The sequence below is a fragment of the Tasmannia lanceolata genome, unplaced genomic scaffold (assembly GCF_043159265.1).
Source record: "Tasmannia lanceolata isolate RefF3 unplaced genomic scaffold, GAP_Taslan_0.1 ptg000002l, whole genome shotgun sequence".
NCBI classification, from domain to species: Eukaryota; Viridiplantae; Streptophyta; class Magnoliopsida; order Canellales; family Winteraceae; genus Tasmannia; species Tasmannia lanceolata.
The window spans coordinates 1,677,448-1,697,426 of NW_027518679.1; the positions used below are offsets into that span (position 1 = coordinate 1,677,448).

At 39.0% G+C, this 19,979-nt stretch overlaps 1 protein-coding gene across 2 annotated transcripts in view; it reads right to left on the minus strand.

Annotated features, from left to right (window-relative positions):
• The window catches only part of LOC143871805 (ketose-bisphosphate aldolase class-II family protein), a 119,539-nt gene extending 100,096 nt beyond the window's left edge, over nucleotides 1-19,443 (minus strand). Inside the window, exons 1-8 of one of the 2 annotated variants that reach the window (XM_077376700.1) lie at nucleotides 19,098-19,443; nucleotides 9,911-9,986; nucleotides 8,324-8,404; nucleotides 8,143-8,223; nucleotides 6,942-7,015; nucleotides 6,769-6,823; nucleotides 6,570-6,618; nucleotides 5,871-6,008 (exon numbers count right to left, since the gene is read on the minus strand). In XM_077376700.1, coding sequence (XP_077232815.1) covers nucleotides 5,871-6,008; nucleotides 6,570-6,618; nucleotides 6,769-6,823; nucleotides 6,942-7,015; nucleotides 8,143-8,223; nucleotides 8,324-8,404; nucleotides 9,911-9,986; nucleotides 19,098-19,199 — 656 coding nt within the window. In that variant the 5' untranslated portion in view covers nucleotides 19,200-19,443. Of the gene's footprint in view, nucleotides 1-5,870; nucleotides 6,009-6,569; nucleotides 6,619-6,768; nucleotides 6,824-6,941; nucleotides 7,016-8,142; nucleotides 8,224-8,323; nucleotides 8,405-9,910; nucleotides 9,987-19,097 lie in introns of those variants that run through there. The other variant, XM_077376706.1, reaches the window with a different exon arrangement.
• Between the last annotated feature and the right edge of the window lie 536 nt (nucleotides 19,444-19,979).

The following is a 19,979-nucleotide window of genomic DNA, read 5'->3' on the forward strand; positions in this document are numbered from 1 at the left end:
TATGTAAGAACACTACAAAGGCTAAAAATAATTTTATAACATGCACAAATGTCATATAAAATTACAAACATCAATCAAAACCTAATGTATATCTTTTTTTCCTTGCACTTCGCATATTTATAAAAGTAAAAACTGTTGGATATTATAGTCATTTGAGTGTGGCAGCCATATTTGACATGGCTGCCCATGGTTGTCGGCAGCCCATGTGAGAGGCCTATAAATATCTTGTAAACTTTCTTATTCAAACAATCTCTCTCTCTCTCTCTCTCTCTCTCTCTCTCTCTGCCTTGGTAACTCTATTTTTCCTACACCATGTAAGTATTCAACATGGTATCAGAGCTTCCCTAACCCTAACCCTAGAACTTCCCTAACCCTATCCCTATCTCCCTAACCAGTCGCACCCCTCACTCTCCCTTCTACTACTGCCGCACCAACCAAACAAAACCCAAATACCTCTCCCTCATTACCGCAATCCCTACCCACCCCATCACAGTTTGCACCCCCCTCTTTGCACCCTTCCTCATTGCCGCAACCCTACAAACTTGTTCGCACCCTTCTAAACCCTAACCCCAATTTATCCATCTACAAAAATCAGTTCCTAATCACAACTTAATCTTTCTATTCATGTTTTAATTTTTTTTTACCCCTCTCTCATCTTAAATCTGGTTCTGGGACAGTGTTTTGAGTGTCTCTTATGGTGATAGTGTATGTTTGGGGGTGCTTGTGCCATTCTTATCCCGGAACTATATGTTAGCATGTCCTTATTGGTGATTTGGTTAGTGTTTGGTGGCGATCCGCTGGTAGTTTCATTGTGATATGATAGTAACCAGTTGTTGATGTTACTGATTGTCAATTCATGTTTATGTTCGTGGATCTCTGTGGGATTATTCTAGTTATTGTCGGTGTTTCTTGGAGATCTGATTTGTTATTGTGACTTGTTCATTGTGGTGGTTGGTAGTTATTGTGTTGTTTTAGTGTGGTTGTGGGAGATCTGCTATGACTTAATGGAGATTGGTGGTCACTGAGTGTGAGTGCTTCATGGTGTTTTTGGTGTTGACTAGAGTGTTAATTGTTGTTGGTGGATAGTTGGTGTTACTTATTATTATTGAGTGTGCTTGGTGATGGCGCGATTATTACCTATGGACGATTTGTTGGGGTTCCTTTGCCTTTTTTGTTGATTGTTAGTTGTTTGGATTGTCGTACTTGGTGCCTATCATGGCTTTGGGCCGATGGTTGTTGAAGCCACTCTTTCCCCTTCATCTAATTTATCTAGTGCTAATTATACTCCCATGGAAGCTTCCCTTCAAATGAACTCCATACGGCTTGATGGGAAGAATTACCCACCTTGGAAGAGGGCGGTGCGTACTTACCTTCTTAGTAAGGGCAAAGTTCGCTTCTTGAGCATTCACCACGAGCCACCACTAATTCCTCCTATGAGCGATGGGAACATGATTATGCTGTTATTAGATCCTTTTTGTGGAGTTGCATGGAACCACAAGTGCCTGCAACTATGATGTATCTTGATTCCTCCAAGGAGGTCTGGGACTATGATACAACTCTGTATTCTGGGGCTGATAATGTCACACGACTGTGTGATCTCTTCCCTGACTGGACGGTTTTCAGCGTGGAGACATGTCCATTTATGATCATTACAGTTCTTATATTGCCATCTATCAATAGCTTGATCTACTTATGCCATTCACAATGGATCTTGTAGTTCTTGCTAAGCGCTGAGAGGACTTACGTGTTGTTCGTTATCTGGATTCCTTGGGTCCCAATTATATTCAGCTTCATCAGTAGATCATTAGCTCTGGCACCCTTCCATCTCTTGCAGATATGTTTTTTTGAGTGCAGTGTATGCGGGCTGTTCCGCCTAGTGACCAGCATGCTGATGGGTCTGCACTTGCTACTTATATTGGTGGCGATTGGGGCCATATTTTTGGTCGATTTGGTTGTGGCCGTGATAATGGTGGTCGTGGCCGTGATGGTGGTGTTGGACGTGGTCGTGATTTAGGGGGAGGTCGTGGTCGTGGGTCTCAATATTGTACCCATTGTCGTATGGATGGCCACAGTATTGACTACGGTTATGATCTACATCCGGAGCTTCGCCCCCGCCGTTCTACTACTGCTTCCATAGCTGCATATGATGATGTCCACCCTCCACACCCTCCTTCGGCTTCTGCTGCATCGACATCCAGTGACTCCATGGTTGTTAGTCGTGCTGACTATGAGGATCTTATGCACATCCGTGATAAAGGCAAACAATCTATGGCCACCTTCGCTCAACCAGGTAGCTCGTCCTGTTTTATTTCTGGCTCTAACTCTGAATCATGGCTCATTGATTCAGGGGCCTCTCATCACGTGACTGGTAATTTAACTCATTTTCTCTCATATTTCCATCAAATGTATCTAACCTTCCTCCTACCGTTACATTAGCTGATGGAACCAAATCCCCCGTCCCTTGGGTGGGTATGGTGTTCATATCTAATTTTATTCGTCTATCTTCGATCTTACATGTTCCTTCATTCCCTGGCAATTTGTTATATGTACACCAATTAACCAAATCTCTGAATTGCTATGTTTCCTTCTTATCATCTTATTGTGTGTTTCAGGATCTGAAGACTGGGACGAGGATCGGTTTGGGTTGTGAGGTAGGTGGCTTGTATTATCTTGATTCGAGCTCGGCTGATGTTGCACTTCGAACGTCTGCTAATGCCTATCAGTGGCATTGTTGGTTCACAGTTGGGTCACCCTCTTGCAGAGAAGCTTCGCAAATCTCATTTTTGTACTAGTTCTGAGGCGTTGTCCTGTGAGTCTTGTGAGTTGGGAAAACACCATCATGTGTCTTTTCCTTCGCGTGGTAGTCGAAGGTCATCGCGGTCATTTGAGCTTGTTCATTCCGATGTTTGGGGCCCTGCTCGCACTACTTCTTTATATGGCTTTCGCTACTTTATTATCTTTGTTGATGATTATTCTCGTACTACATGGTTATTTCTGTTGAAAGAAAGATCTGAAGTATTCAATGCATTTAAATTATTTTACTTTGAAATTGAAAATCAGTTTAACTATTCGATATCTTGTTTGCGTACTAATAATGCACAAGAGTATTTTTCCACTGCTAATGGTTTTTGTGACTTTCTTTCTACACGAGGCATTCTTCATCAATCTTCCTGTGCTTACACTTCGCAACAGAATGGTGTTGCTGAGAGGAAGTTAATGTACTTGTTAGATAATGACTCGAATGCTCATGTTTCAGATGAGAGTGCCTAAGATTTATTGGGGAGATGCAGTTCTTACAGCTTGTTTTCTCGCGAACCATCTTCCTTCATTTGTCTTGTCTGGCCAAAGGATATCGATGGGTCGATGGGTCTTTGCTATTAAATACCTTCTAGATGGGACCATTGAGCGCCTCAAAGGACATCTCGTGGCCAAAGGATAGACTATGACGTTTGGCGTTGATTATCAAGAAACATTTTCTCCCGTGGCCAAGATACCTTATGTGCGTGTTCTCATCTCGATTACTATTAATCGTGGTTGGCCATTATATTTGTTAGATGTGAAGAATGCTTTTCTTCATGGCGATTTGGTTGAGGAAGTATATATGTTGCTCAGGGGGAGATGGGTTTCTTTGTTTGTCGCCTTCGAAAAGCAACTTATGGGCTGAAACAATCTCCGAGACATGGTTTGGGAGGTTCAGTGATGAAGTTCTACGATTTGGCATGAAACAATGCTTGGTGAATCACTCTGTTTTCAGCTATCAGTCCACTGCTGGGTATATCTTCTTGATAGTGTTTGTGGATGATATTGTCATTACAGGAAATGACAAAGTTGGTATAAGGAGATCAAAAACTTTCCTCCAGGTAGAGTTTTCCACCAAGGATTTGGGATTCCTCAAATATTTTCTTCGCATCGAGGTAGCGTGTTCTCGTTATGGGCTTTCTTTGTCACAGAGACAGTATACTTTAGACATATCGGAGGAGGCGGGCTCTATGGGGGTAAACCCTGCATCCATACCTATGATTTCCTAATGTCAAACTCCTACCAGATCAGGGAGATTTGATGGATGATCTAGGACGATACCAAAGACTTGTTGGGAAGCTGATTTATTTGACAGTTACTTGTCCTGATATCTCTATGTTATGGGAGTCATCACAGAGAAAGTATACTTTAGACATATTGGAGGAGACGGGCACTATGGGGGTAAAACCTGCATCCACACCTATGGATCCTAATGTCAAACTCCTACCAGATCAGGGAAGAGGGAGATTTGATGGATGATCCAGGACGATACCAACGACTTGTTGGGAAGCTGATTTATTTGACAAATACTCGTCTTGATATCTCGTATGTTGTGGGTGTCATTAGTCAATTTATGAATCCCCCTCGCACATCTAACAGGACTGCAGTCATTCAGATCTTCAGATACTTGAAGGGTAGTCCCGGGAAAGCACTATGTTTTAAGAAGAATTGTCATGAAAGAATAGAAGGGTTTACTGATGCAGATAGGGCAAGATTTCGAGCAGACAGGAGATCTACAACTGGCTACTGCACCTTTGTTGGAGGTAATATGGTGTCTTGGAGAAGCAAGAAACAAGATACTGTGTCCAAATCTAGTGCGGAAGCAGAATACAGGGCTATGTCATATACTAGTGGAGAACTGATTTGGTTACGCTCCTTTCTATCTGAAATTGGTCTTCCACCTTCCAATCCAGCACGATTATAATGTGATAACAAGTCTGCGATTTATATTGTCACTAACACAGACTTTCATGAGAGAACCAAACACATTGAGGTAGACTGCTACTTCATTCGCCAAAGAATTCAAAGAGGCAAGATATGCACTATGTTTACTCGATCGGCAGATCAGCTTGCTGATGCATTCACTAAGCTATTAGGGCCAACTATGTTAAAGGATGCTTGTAACAAGCTTGGAATGTATATATATATATATATATATATATATATATATATATATATATATATATTCCAGCTTGAGGGGGAGTGTTGGGTATTATTGTCATTTGAGTGTGGCAGCCATGTTTGACATGGCTGCCCATGGTTGTTGGCAGCCCATGTGTGGCAGCCATATTTCACATGGCTGCCACACATGGTTGTTGGCAGCCCATGTGAGAGGCCTATAAATATGTTGTAAACTTCCTTATTCAAGCAATTCCTTCCCCTCTCTCTCTCTCTCTCTCTCTCTCTCTCTCTCTCTCTCTCTCTCTCTCACTCACACACACATACACACACACACACACGCACACTGCATTGGTAACTCTATTCTTCCTACACCATGTAAATATTCAACAAAAACCATGAGCAAAGCACAAAAACATGTGCAACATCAATCCCTTGCAATTCTCATATAAATGTGAATGCTCTTAGAGTTGAATGCTATAGAACTCTGAGCAGTCAGGCACTAGAACTCAACTACATAATTTATCATTGTCAAATCAACAAAGATGTCTAACAATCTAAAACAGAAGTGTTTCGTTTAGAACGCTAAAGTGCTTTGCTTAGAACACTAAAGTGTTTCGTTTAGAACACTAAACTAGAATAACCGAAGTTTAGAACACTAAACTAGAATATGCAAAGCAGATTCATCAAAATTCTTGCATAGTCTAATGCTACACTGAAGTTGGCATGCCAGAATACATGTTATTACAAATGCCCAGATGGCAATGATCTATTTCATTAAAATGAGGACCCCAACATCACAGTACGTATTATGCAGAAAATCCCAAGAAGAAAAAAGTAACAGCACATTACAAGCAAGTATTCCAGCCTCTTGGAAGAAAATGAAAATTTCAAAAAGAAAAAAAATCACTTGAACAGCAAAAAAAAAATATGAATAATTATAATGCAATCACCATGAGCTTCCAGCAGCATTGGAAATTATATCATAAAGAATCCATGGATGGATCCCAGATTGAGTACCAAGAAACATAGACTCCAAAGAAGCGACAAGATGAATGCCCTCAAGCAGCTCGATTACCATTCTAATTTTACTGCACGAAAAAAAGGTAAAATAGGAATTAGATAGCATAGATCTTGAAAATCCTAATTTATATTTAATTAATAAAACCACCATTTCCATATCTTGGTCTAGAATATATTCAAACACCATAACCAGGAAATGTATAAAAAAATTGATGAGTTCTGATGTGAACCGTATTTGTGCAAAAAAATTGAGAATTTTATTGATTTAGAAGCTTTCTTCTCATTTTACTGTTTGGCAAAAGAGCACAAGAAGTGCTCTGTAACCCTTTCCTGTCTTCTTGTCTATCAATTTATCTACTACCAGAACTACAAGTATGCTCCCAACTTAATAACTAAAGGAATGAAAAATTATGTAATACACTAAACCAAGTTTCAGAGGATAAAAGTACAAGTACATAAAAGCACTACAGTACTACACAGAAGTATTAATTTGATAAAAATAACATGATCAAGAGCAATACCCAATATACCGTCATTTCTAAAATAAAATTTGGGACAAAATGGTTATACCCAAGGTTTTTTTAAAACAAGAGTTATGAATGGACAGCCGATGTAACCAAGAAACACACCTTCCAGCACCAAGTTCACACTCAATAATGTTAAGCTTTTCACATATAGCTGTTCACAATATCCAGTAGTCAGATTGGGAGCTGATAAATTCCAAAAAAAAAAAAAAACAATAAAACAAGGGTTCTAACTCCTGACGCCACCAGAAGATATATTTCCCCTCAAAACATGTTCCCAAGTAGATTTAAGCATAGATTTTACCACAGAGAACAGAGTGTGCCTTTGCAATTGCCTCCTTCCTTCCAGATGCAGTAACCTAAACATGATTGAATGAAAAAGTTAGAGCACTACATAATATCATATATCTGATAAAGGAAATGAGAAATGGTCTCCACAGCCAAACGAAAGAATATGTCATATTGCTCTTATCTCACCACAAATTTGCCATTTAAAGACTTAGAAACTCCCTTAAACATGTGAGAATCTACAAGGGAAGTGATCCCAACCTCTGCAAGATAAATAAATAAATAAACTTGTTAATCACAACATGAGATTTACCTCTACTAACCATGCTTCTATAGAGTTTTATCCCCTAGTAACTTTAACACTACTTGCATCATTATAATAACCATTATTGCCACTGCTACACAACTGTTATGGTTCATACAAGATAATGTCCTTACAAATTAACTATTAATGATCTCACATTCTACAAATTGGTGCCAGATATATAGCATTGAACAGCAATTACTACAATTACGCTGCTTAAAAAAATCCCCGAGACTAGGTTTTACCTTTGGGCGGGTTCTCGTCTGAGTTCGGATTTTCCCCTATCAAATCAATCAAAAACTCCTTTGACTCACCAGACTTGACGAAGATTTGGCAACGGCAACTATTGACTAGCTTGAGTTGACTCTTAACTTGGCCAAGTTCTTGTCCGAGTCCAAGTTTCTAAACAATGGCCATTACAAGTTGATACAAGATGTAGCAATTAGCTACACCATGAATGGTCCTGATGACTACATCACTGGAAGGGAGCCATCTTGCATTAGTTGTTTGAAAGGAAATACTTAATCAATAAACGAAGAGAAGTCTAGGAAGTTGGGAATGGAAGCCATCTCAACAGGTTGGAGGGAGCATGGACATATATTGGGAGTTGAAGGTACTTCCATCAGTGTGTATCAAGATTGTTTTATTTATCTCCACAGAGGACTTAAGGGTAGGGTAATTATGTCCCTTGTCATAAGTATTTCAGCATTTATACAAACAAGTGTTCTTTCTGTGGTTTTTATGAATCTAAGTTTTCACACTTTGGAGTCGAATTTAGGAAATATAGGTTAATCAGCCAAGTTTCCTTTTAGGGGATAGGATCTTAAGCAATCAAATTATCACAGAGACAATGCAGGAACAGTCTTCTTACAAAGCCTGAACAGCTTGACAAGTTCTAGATTAATAATAAGCACAGAAGAATAATGAACCAACAGATTGTAGACTGCCCAGAAATCATAAAGAATTATGTATCAAAAAATTACAAAACCTATAAATGGAATAATAAATACAAAATAACTGTAGGAAAAATCTATCCCATAAAAGTTAGCACCATAAAATTTAAACAAAATCAGGAGATTGATTTGCCTGTAAGATGCTTCCCTAGCTTCTGGATCTCAGCTGGTGATATTGTTGACCTGAGGATGATGACTGAATCTTTGTGCATCCCTGCATTACAATATATAAAAACTACTTCATGACACATGAACCAGAATAGGGTTTCTGCCTAATTAAACCCATATAGTATGTTAAAACACTTCATTCATACCTTTAACAGCACCCTCCTTCCCAAAAATTATACTGTCTACTTGGTCTGCACTATACATCAATACAATAATATATGCAGCACCTGCGCCGGAAAGTAGAAGAGCGAGTGAGTTCATTGTTAAACAACTTTCAATTCTAAGAACTCACTTTCATATGAATTGTTATTTCTGGAATTGTCCAATCATAAGGAGTGATGGAATTTCTCTCTGATATAGATAGAAATATGAAGGAAACAAGAAAGTTTGAAAAGGAGAGGCTTGGAGTAGAGTCAAGTAATTTTCAAAGTCTAAATTTCCTGGGTTTTGGGACTGCATATACAGCAGTCTTAGTAAGGGGTAGATAATTCTAGAAGGGTTTTCTTATGTTTAAGGTAGAAGGGTTTCTAGATGTCGTAGAATTCTATGGTTTGGTTATTAGGGTTATATGTAGAGGAAACTTATGGATGTTTACATGATGTTTGTTGATACGGATACAATTCGGCCCTGAGTCTTGACTGAGCTATGAATCATACTTTCACCTCAGTAGACCGGCCTAAAATTTGTGTCACTGCTTATAGTTGATTATTCTTATCTTTGTTCTTCAGACTTGAATAAACTTTGGGTTCTTCTTCTTCAATCTAAATTGCTTCCAAATTTCTTACTAAGGAGTAAGGAGCTACATAAGTGTAGAACTGTGATCCCTCATTTATGGAGAACCTAGCATGAGGAAGACATGCAACAATTGGTTTCTACATTGATCCCTTCGAGAAAGAAGTTCACAGTATAAATTCTCTTGATTACTGTTGCGGCCAAAATTAGTGATCTACTGATTTGGCTTCGGAAGAGCTGATGTGGAGGCAAGGCTGCTACGTTGTGTTGTGCTCTGCACAAGGCAACAAACGGTTAGACGACCGACCTGGAGTGGTTTCTCCAGGAAGGCCCTCCCATGCTTAAGTCAGTGATTGCAACAGATGAGGTGATGCTGATGTAAATTCTAAAAACAGTAAATTTTGGGATTCGATCCCTTACCTTTGACTTGACTGTTTATGGGCTATTTATAGTGGAGGTTTGGATATTAGATTACCCTTTTACCCTTGGGGACAAGTGTCAACCTCCTAATTGGTTAAACTTTTGCCTTTCTCTTATGCCCTTGGACAGGTGTTGGCTTACGGTTGGGCAGGGTTTATACTGAGACTTTCCTTTCTGGGTCGTGATTACCTTGTTGCCCCTTGCTAGGTGACATTATTGCAAGCATGTTCTAATGCCACGTGTTGGTTTGTGATTGGAGGCTCTTTTTGGTCCCCATCAATTACATTATCAGTGTTTGAAGTTCAAATATAAGCATGTAACCCTCTTCCTCAATGCACAACCTAACTATATTTTTCATCCTGATTAGCAGCATCCGTAAACTCTGGAAGGTTATGAAAATGTGTTGATTGTTGTGTTTTCAGACCGAGGGCTAAAGAACGGCATAAACAAAACTCAAGTACCCAAATAATGTCACAGACAAATTACCCTGTTTACCAGGGCATTGAATAAGTTACATATTAGCAACTGATGACATAATGACCATGGGAAAAAAGGACGAAATAAAGAACAATGGTTTCAACCTCTTCCCGCATCCATAGGGCTGGCACATTTAGCTCCACCCAGCTTCAAGAAACCATCCATGATAGGCTCAGATAGCTGCAGATGGCATCAATTTAGACACTTTTCAGACTTAGAATATATGCTCAAATAAATAAAAATTCTATTTTTACAAAATTAGAAAGACCTCAAAAGAATAGAAAAGAACCAGAGATTGTGAGACCACAGTCCAAAACAGTTACAGGAATAAAGATATTTGAAGTTTCACATGTTACAGACAAAGACAAATATCTTTCAGCTCTATGAAAGTTAGAGAAAACATGTAAAATGAAGTTTAAGTATTCAAAGTTAACTATTCATCCATCCAATGTACTGAATAAAACAACTATATAAACTTGCTCAAAATATGAACTTGCTATGCTACCCTTTATCTGAAATAGGAGTTTCAATCAAGGACCACAGCAAAGTAAGGTTAGATGCCAATTAGAAAGAAAAAAGGGTGATTGACGAAGCTGATTGAAAAGGTCCAAATTCAGGTTCTGGTCATTTCTGAACCAAAAAAGCATGCCTGTAGTGAAACAAAAATGTGTGGATAACTCTATGTTAATAAGATGAGGAGTCACCCTGCAGTTTTTAAATGACACATTAGAGAACTCATTATGTTTTAGAATTTAAAATTAATTTTAAAATGGATCGAAGGGTGAACCACAAAGAGCTGTCTCTACTTGTTAGACACAGTAGTTTTTCGCAGTATTTCAAAACAAAGACTTGGGAGAGAACTGGCCTACAGTGAAAGAAAAGATTAGGGCGACTCAATAATAGGCACGATCAATTTTTCATTAACTCGGGTTGGGCGAGTTGAAGGAGACTCAATTGATTTGGTAGGGCAAAACCCGAATTAGGACGAGAACTCAACCAAGGAAGAAGTCGACAATTGAAGCAGGGAATTTGTTAGAATATGTCTATGATTTGGCCGACACTTTGAATTTATTGCCGATACACATGTCGTGTAGTGTCCGACACGACACCTGTGTCCATACCTATTGACACTCCTTTAGACACTTTTAAGTGTGATGCTAGAAGTGTCAGTAACTTTATATGTATGTCTGTGTACGAGTGCAACACTATTTCTAGATTTTTAGGGGTTGCCATGTTAGATACCTCATATCCGTGTCGAAACTCGGCACAGGAATCCGTGTCCACAAATCATGATTATATGTACTTTCTATTTTAGGCGTGTCCTCGTTTCTAAATTTTGGGAGTTCGCCGTGTCTGACACTCTGTATCCGTGTCAACACGCGACACTCGTGTCCGTGTCCACAAATCATAGGAATATGTAGAATGCCCAAGGGCATAACTGTCTTTGTACCCTACAACTCAACTCAACTTAACTAAGCCTTTGTCCTAAACTAGTTGGGGAGGGCAAATGAATCCTTTAGAAAATTTTCATGAGGAAGCTGAAAGGATCTACCCGGCTCAAATTGACTTAAGTCTAATCCTAACACTAGTTGGGTTCGTCAACATGGATCATTTTCTTCCATTCTCTCCTATCCAAGGTCATATTCTCTATTATGTTCCTAGCCCTCAAGTCTTTCCTCACTGTTTCTACCCAAGTTGTTTTCGGTCTGCCCCTGCCTCTTTTTACTCCAACTTGGCACGAGTCACTTCTTCTCACTGGAGCATCCAAAGGCCTACGTTGGATATGCCCAAACCATCTTAAGCGGTGCTCTCTCATCTTCTCCTCAATTGGTGCCACCCCCACCATTTTATGGATGTCTTCATTTTTAAATCGATCTAACCTAGTGTGGCCGCACATCCATCTAAGCATTCGCATCCCCGTTGCACTCATCTTATGCACATGCTGCTTCTTGGTAGCCCAACATCTTGAGCCGTACAGCATGGATGGCCTCACAGCTATCTTAACTTTCCCTTCAACTTGGTAGGTATTTTACAATCGAGCATGCTTCAACCAACCTGCTCTTATTCTGCGGGTCTTTGCACCATCCTCTTGTTAATATAAATACATGTGTAAGGGGAAGACATCCCTAACTTACACAAACCCTTTCTCTCATTCTTTCTCTCTAACATGGTATTAGAGCCCTAGGTTTATGATGCCCTAGGGACCATTGGAGAAGCTCTCCCCTCGCCCATCTCTTCTCTCCCTTCACCCTAAGCACCACGCCCCCCTCACCGCAGCCTCTCTCTCTCTCTCTCTCTCTCTCTCTCTCTCTCTCTCTCTCTCACGCATCACCATTAGCCACCATCTTCCTCCAAACAGTGTCGTGAACAGTGTCTCATACTCACAGATGACCACTGTCAAACTGGATGGGACAAATTACTTGACTTGGAAGGTCGCAGTTGAGACATATCTCCTTGCTCGAGGCAAGACTTGCCTTATTTGCCAGGCCCCTCCAGTTACCATTGATCGCTCTTATGAGCTCTGGGAACATGAGGATGTGTAACGACCCGATTCCCGTGACCGGATCGCTACAAGCAAACACCAGTCAAAATACTCACAATAATTTTTTTTTATTTTTTTATTTTTTTTATTTTTTAAACAAACCATCTATGAAACTTAAACAACTGCCATTCTTATTCCATAACTAAAATGTTCCTTACAATAACATCGACATTTCAATAACATGTTCTACTAAATAAAATCCAAACTAGAAATTTCTTAAATAAAACCGAGACGTCGACGAAGGTATCGTCATTTCAATTATTTCTCCCATCGCTCTATGCTCCTAAACGTCCTCGTGCGCAAACGCACCCTCGTGGGCATCCTCTAATCCTGGGGAGAAAACAACGTCAAGCAGAGTGATAGTAACCTGGCAGGTATGATAGTTCAATCTAAACAACAGATCAAGATCCATATTTATTTATCAATTCAAATAAACTGAACAAATACTTTTCCAACATGATAATTTATAGAGATTTTCTAAACCAGAATAAGAGAATTCATTTTAAAGAAATACAACTACTTGCAAATTTAAATATAAGAAGATCATTTTTAAAGTGAACAACTTACTGAGAACTGAACGAGAATAATTAACTAACAACCAGAATAATTACAAATCCGTTACGTTCTCATTATAACGATTTAATTTAATTCCCAGGGCACTCCAGCTCCCACTAGCTTGTTGCCCTTGCCAACACGGTCGATTCCGCGGGGACTTATTACGATAGATCATACCGCCTAGGGACTCTTGGTCTCCGTAGGATTCCGACATCAACTTGGAGTTGCGCGGTTCTCCCAAGTTGTATACCTTTGTTTACGGGGATAGCTCAATGGCTTCCCATCACCCTTTCCCATTTCTTCTTTGGGTATTTCTTAAGTGTACATACGGCTTCCACGTTATTTCATATGATTAAAAAGAAATACAATTTAAACTGAATATTTTTATCAGAATTCAGAATCCATTTCAACATATAATATAAAAGACATAATTTCATTTATTTATAGAATAACTTAGAATCAATATAAATCAAATACTTCACCATTCTTGTTGGATAAATTAAAAGCCATACGAGCAAAGTTAAGTACCACCTGCCTTTTCCAGCTGACGGTGTGAGGAAGTTTTTAAGAGACAAATCCGAAGTCTCTAGAAATAAATGAGAAAGACGCCCTACATAAATTTCATATCAACAACGTTAACCATTTTCTTCCTACTACTATGTTTGTCTTTCAAAGTTAATTACGTCTTACTCGGGTGTTAGAATTTTATTTATTTATTTACATATCTACATATATATATACATATATATATATATATATTTCTCAGTTTATTTATGCAATGAGTACTTAATTAATTTAAGGCATTGATGACCGGATATATATTTCACCATATTTTATCCTCTGTTCCCATCTTTATTAGGTTGTAGGTTCTAACAACTTTTGGGTTTACTATGTTTCAGGTTTCTCTTTCTCAAAGAGGATGTGAAGGTGGCTACTGGTCTTATAAAAATCCCAAGGCAGGGGTCGGCCACTCGAGGGGAGGAGCGAATGGTGGTGTCCGGCTTTACATGTGCCTAGATATATTACTATTTCAACGGGCTTATGTTTGAATGGGAAAGTTGTAAACATAAATTCTTGTATGTCAAAAGGGAAAGTTAGTGTACTCATAAAGCCTAGGGGTGTAAAAATATAAACACCCTTAATTTGAGTATGTCTCCCCATTTATGTAAATATTTATTTTTATTTTTATTTTTATTTTTTTATTTTATTTCCTAGAGACCAATGCTACAAAACCATCCGCAGATGAACAATTTCGTGTGACCGCAACAGATTCTATCTTATTCATTTATTTCACTCGAAGTGGCTGCATGTCCGTGAACCGTTCGGCCTTTAATTCCTTCTATGATGGTTCACAGTATAACCTAATAAATAATCCACCTCCCCTGTTTCTACCCGAGACACCCCCCTTAGTGGTAAAACGTGCAACCATTAATACACTAGAAGGGGTGCAAAAAGGGAATAAAAAGGGGTCAAAATTTACATTCTCATTTATACTTTCTGTTCTTTCCCTTATACCCATTTCATCTCCTCATCTCAAATTCCAGTTCTTTTCAAAGGGAGTTTGGCATGGAGAGTTTTGGAGTAAGATGGATCGGTTGGGGTTTTGATGGGCTGAAATAATTTTCCCCTTTCTTTTCTTTTTCCCTTCTCTCTTTTTTTTTCTTTTGGTTCAAGAGCATGGAGGTGTGGATTGATGGTGGTATTCCATTGGGGTTTCATGGTTGCCAAGAACTTAAATGGGTTATTATAATTTGGGTTTACATCAATTGAAACAATAACAAGGAAGGAAAGAATCACAGTTGATGGTACCTACTTGTGAATTCGAAGGTGAGTCTCAATCCCTCTCCTTCTTCTTCTTGGTTTGCTCCCAAACTCTCACGCCTCTTCTCTTTTTCTCTCTCGTCCAACTCTCTCTCTTTTTGGGCGGTCTAAAAATGGGTAGAAAACCCATATGTTGGGTTTTTTTTTTAAAACCCACAATAGAAATTTCTAAATCTTGTTTCCATTTTCCCATATTTTTTTTCTTTATTTGGTGTGGCTCTATTAGGAAGTGTTTAAGTTGAAATAAATATATTTGGAAGTAAATCCTTCAATTACATTAGATTATCTTATCAATCCTAGGTTTACTTAAATTAGGTTTCTTAGTGAGCAAGTGATGCCTTAAGGCTACACTTAATGGCTAAAATTATGGATTTACAAGAATTTATCTAATAATATAATTAGACTACTAAATTTGATCTTAGGGATTTTAAATTTGAGTGTTCATATCACGGACATACTAATTTATTGAAATAAGGGTGTCTTTATTTATATATCCTACTGTTTTAGTAGGGTTTCAATACCAATACAATACTAGGTAAATTCGTGGTCGTTACAGGATGCGATGATTTGAACCCCCTTATGGCAGAGTATGACTTCTTCTATTGCTGGCACCATGATGCTCCTCCCTACGTCAAAGGAGATCTGGGATCATACTGCGCTACTCTACTCTGGAGTAGTCAATCTTACTTGCATATGTGCTACATAATCTGAGTGGATGCGTCTTCGTTGTGGTGACATGTCTCTTGTTGCCCATTATAGCAAGTTTGTCTCCCTATGCCAGCAGCTTGATGTCTTTATGCCTGTCACATCTGATGTCGTTGTCCTTGCACGTCAGAGGGACTAGATTCATGTTGTCCATTACCTCAACAGTTTGGGTCCTGAGTTCGTTCATCTTCGTTGGCAGATTATCGGCTCTGGCACTATTCTCTCTCTCACAGAGGTCTACTCTCGTGCCCAGTAGTGTCTTTTGACTGATGCTTCTCTGAATGTCTCTGTTTCAGCTAATAATTCTATGCTAGCTGCTTATGATAGTGGTGGCGGCGCTAGTCACCGAGGTGGTTCTTTCAGCCGTGGTCGGGACCGTGGTGGTCGCGGTGGTGGCCGTGTTGGTGGTGGCCAAGGTCGCCCTTATTGTTAACACTGACAGCAAGAGGGTCACCATCTTGACACTTGTTTTCAGCTACATCCAAAGCTTCGTCAGTCCCGCTCGGCCCATCTTTCTACTGCTAGTTCTCGAGCTACTCCTCCTTCCCCTACTACTGAGCTAGTGACGTCCAGTGATTCTTTCACAGTCTCCAGGGCTGACTTTGAGGAGTTTCAACGTCTTCTCTTGGGCGTCCATCCTACTACGAGCTTTGCACAGCCAGGTAACTCACACACGACCCTTGTCTCTAGCTCTGGTTCCTGGATTATTGATTTGGGGGCCTTGAACCACATGACGGGTAATTCTTCTCAGCTTAGTTCTTTTTATCCATTTCATTCTGCTTCTCAGTCCATTACTCTTGCTGATGGTACCACTACTCCTATCTCTGGTGTTGATAGTATCTCTCCTCACCCTGGCCTTCCGCTTTCTTCAGTCTTATGTGTTCCTAAGTCTCCCTTTAGTTTACTTAACTAAGGGAAATTTAAGGGGGGGATTGTGGAAAGAAAGTGTAGGCACATGTCAAAGTAGGTTACTTCCAGTCAAAAATTAGAAATTCGGTCAGCCATAACAGAAAAATGGAAATGGAACTTGGTATGTTTGTGTCTCAAATTCTATCCCATATATATAAATCGGAAAACTGTTTCTACGCTCGAGCGCAGATAAGCTTATCGCTCAAGCTTAAAATATCATGTGGGCCCACATTTTTTTTTATAGAACCAAAGCATTTGATAGGCCCTTACATAGATAGGGTGTGTACAAAAAATCAGCCCCATAGGATCATCCTAACCTTGCCGTTTGTGGAGGTTTAAATGGACAGATTTGTGGGAGGTTTATATCTGTCCATTTTAACCAACACAAATGGAAGGGTTAGGATGATCCTATGGGGCTGATTTTTTGTACACACCCACCCTATCTATCTTTGAACTGTCCAAATGAATGCTTTGGATCATCCAAAAAATGTGGGCATGGAGCTGATTTTTGGTACACACCCCATCCATGATGGGGGCCTTTCAAATGAATGCTTAGGATCACCCAAAAAATGTGGGCCCACCATGTTTCCTACACTCGAGTGCAGATAAGCTTATATGCGCTCAAGCGCAAGAACTGTTATCTCTCTCTCTCTCTCTCTCTCTCTCTCTCTATATATATATATATATATATATATATATATATATATATATATATATATATATATATATATATATTACATTGAGGGCCCGAACAGACCCCCTAATGACGTTTGCTAAGGAAGGGCAGCGGGGTTCCTCGGTAAAATTGCATAGTATTCACCGGTTGTGTTTGGGATTCTATATAAGATATTGTTTGAAGACCTTTTATGCCGAGGTAGGGTGTCCTACAGAACTTTTGACTGCCATGCTATAACATTGACGGAATTCTAGAAATTGATTATTTAAACAATGAAATTGTAAAATTGTTAGGAACTCATAGAGGATTGTCCAATTCAACAACAAAAAAGTTGGGGTTTGCAGTGATGTATCATGTACTTTAGGAAGAAATTGTTAGAAACTTGTAAAGGATTGTCTAGTGCACTGTCTAGCATTTTAGGTATATATTTCAGCATCAATATTCGAATGAGTGGGACCTGTTGTTTGAAAGCTGCTACAAGACCTAAATAATGTTGGTGATTTCATGGAAAGCTTCATTTCCCAGGGTGATATGTGGGGGCTAATGGTAAACTCTGGACATTTTTGTCTAACATGTTTCATATGCTTAGTACTCCAACATAACTTGATGCTCAAGAACAGAAATTGCGCAAATTCTGTATTTATTTTAGCTATTCTCAAGACTTATGAAATGGCATAGATTTCATAAAGATGTACGCTTGAAAAAAAAAAAAAAAAGGTCCAATTCAACAACAGAAGAGTTGGGTTTGAGGTGACTTACTTAAGGAAGCTCAGATTCTTTACCGCAGAAAGGGCTTTTAAGGTTGGGTTTAAGGCTCCAAAGCGAGTATGAAGACGTTTTTATGGCTCATTGGATGGCTTTTCTAGGCTCGGCTGAATTAGACTTTTAGGGGCCGTTTGGATACACGGATTTTAGAATCCAGGTTTTAGTTTGAAAACTGTGTAAAAGAGGGTTCATGATCAAGCTACTGTATGTTGTCTTGACAGTGTTTCTTGGATTTTAAGTAAGAAATCCAGGTTTTAGAAATCTCTCCCACGTCCTGAGATTTCTAAAACCTGGAAAAATGGGATGATCTGCTATGCTCTTGCTGATGGAAAGAAGGGCGAGAAATCATAAAACAACGGCTGGTCCACTTCTTCTCTTGTCTCTCATCTACAATTTTGAAGAAATCCCGGATTCTATAATCCGCATATCCAAACAGCCCCTTAGTTTGGATACGTGGATTTTAGAATCCAGGTTTTTAGTTTGAAAACAGTGTAAAAGAGGGTTCATGATTAAGCTGCCGCATGCTGTCCTGACAGCATTTCTTGGATTTTAGGCGAGAAATTCAAGTTTTAAAAATCTCTCCTACATCCTAAGATTTCTAAAACCTCGAAATGTGGGAGGATCTGCTACTTTCTTGCTGACGGGAAGAAGGGCGAGAAGTCAAAAACGACGGCTGGTTCGCTTCTTCTCTTGTCTCTTAGCTACAATTTTGAAGAAATCCCGGATTCTAAAATCCGTGTATCCAAACAGCCCCTTAGTGTGCTCTAACTTCCAAGAATTAGAAAGTAAATTCTCCTACATAAATTATCATAATCCATCTCGTCAGTCTCTCAATTAAAATGGGGTTGCCTCTTGTAAATTGGTTAGTTCAAGACCCTACTCCAGCTTTAGTCGTTCTGTTCAAATTAATACATGCAAAATGCAGTGATTTGCACATTATACACTTTACAACTAAATTACTGAAAGTAAATAAATGATATCAACAAACTGAATAATCATCTTTGTTAAACAGGGGATCCAATATCAAATCCATCATACAACCACACCACATTTCCTATATGCACAATTCTCTAATTCAGTATGTATGATTTTTTTTTTTTAAATCTCATTTTACATCTGCTTGGAACTCCAGTCAATCCGCATTCTTTGATTAATCGAAAACTCGCGGTTCAAAAGTAAAACAGAATGATCACTCACAGATTTATAAATTTTTATGTTCAGAACAAATTCAGAAACCCTAAAAGGCATGCATATTACCAAACGAAATTCGATCCAAAATAATAACCAAAAAGTCAGAAGAAATGAAACTAAACAAAACCTCATATCCTTGAACGAGAAATCCCGATTGAACAAGGAGAGAAGCCATTTCCAAGCTCAGATCATCCAAACCGATGAATCCAACTACGTTATTAGATTCCATGGCTAATAACTTTGCCTCAAAAAAAAACCTGCAAATGTATGATAAAGGAGAAAGAAAGAGCTCCGCCTCTGAAATATAAAATAGAGAAAGTGATAGGAGTAGTCCTTATATATAAAAAGATGAATATGGTGTGAATTATCCTACAGGGGGTGCGAATTCATCATCACCCTTTTTTTTATCACTTGAGAGACGAAGAGCTTTTCAAGCAGGTGTTATTCGTTTTTGTTTCCAGCTTTTGCAAGTCTCTTATCCATCATTCGTTGTAATTTTCCTAAAAAACAATTCGTTGTAGTTTTACACGTCACTCGAACGTGGTTCCCATCCAGTACCTCCAGCCTTCTTATTTTGGAAAATTTTTGAATGGGGGATAACAAAATACAAGAAATGCCAACGGGGGACAGTCTTTCAAAAATTTTAAATGGGTCGAAAACAGGTTATCAAGTCTAAAAAGGGCTTATAAAGTATGTGAAAACCTGACCAAAATACCCCTAGGGGTTATCAAGACTAAAAAGAGGTTATCAAGTCTAAAATAGCCTAACTTGGTTCAATTCTACATAAAGAATGAGAGGTTGAAGAAGATGTTAACCATAAAATAAGAGCATGTTGGTTGAAGTGGAAGCTTGCCTCAGGAGTTATGTGTGACCTTAAAATCCCTACCAAGTTGAAGGAAAAGTTTTATAAGACAGCTTGAGGCCAGCCGTGTTGTACGTCTCAGAATGTTAGGCCACCAAGAAGCACCATGTGCGTAAGATGAGTGTAGCGGAGATGCGAATGCTTAGA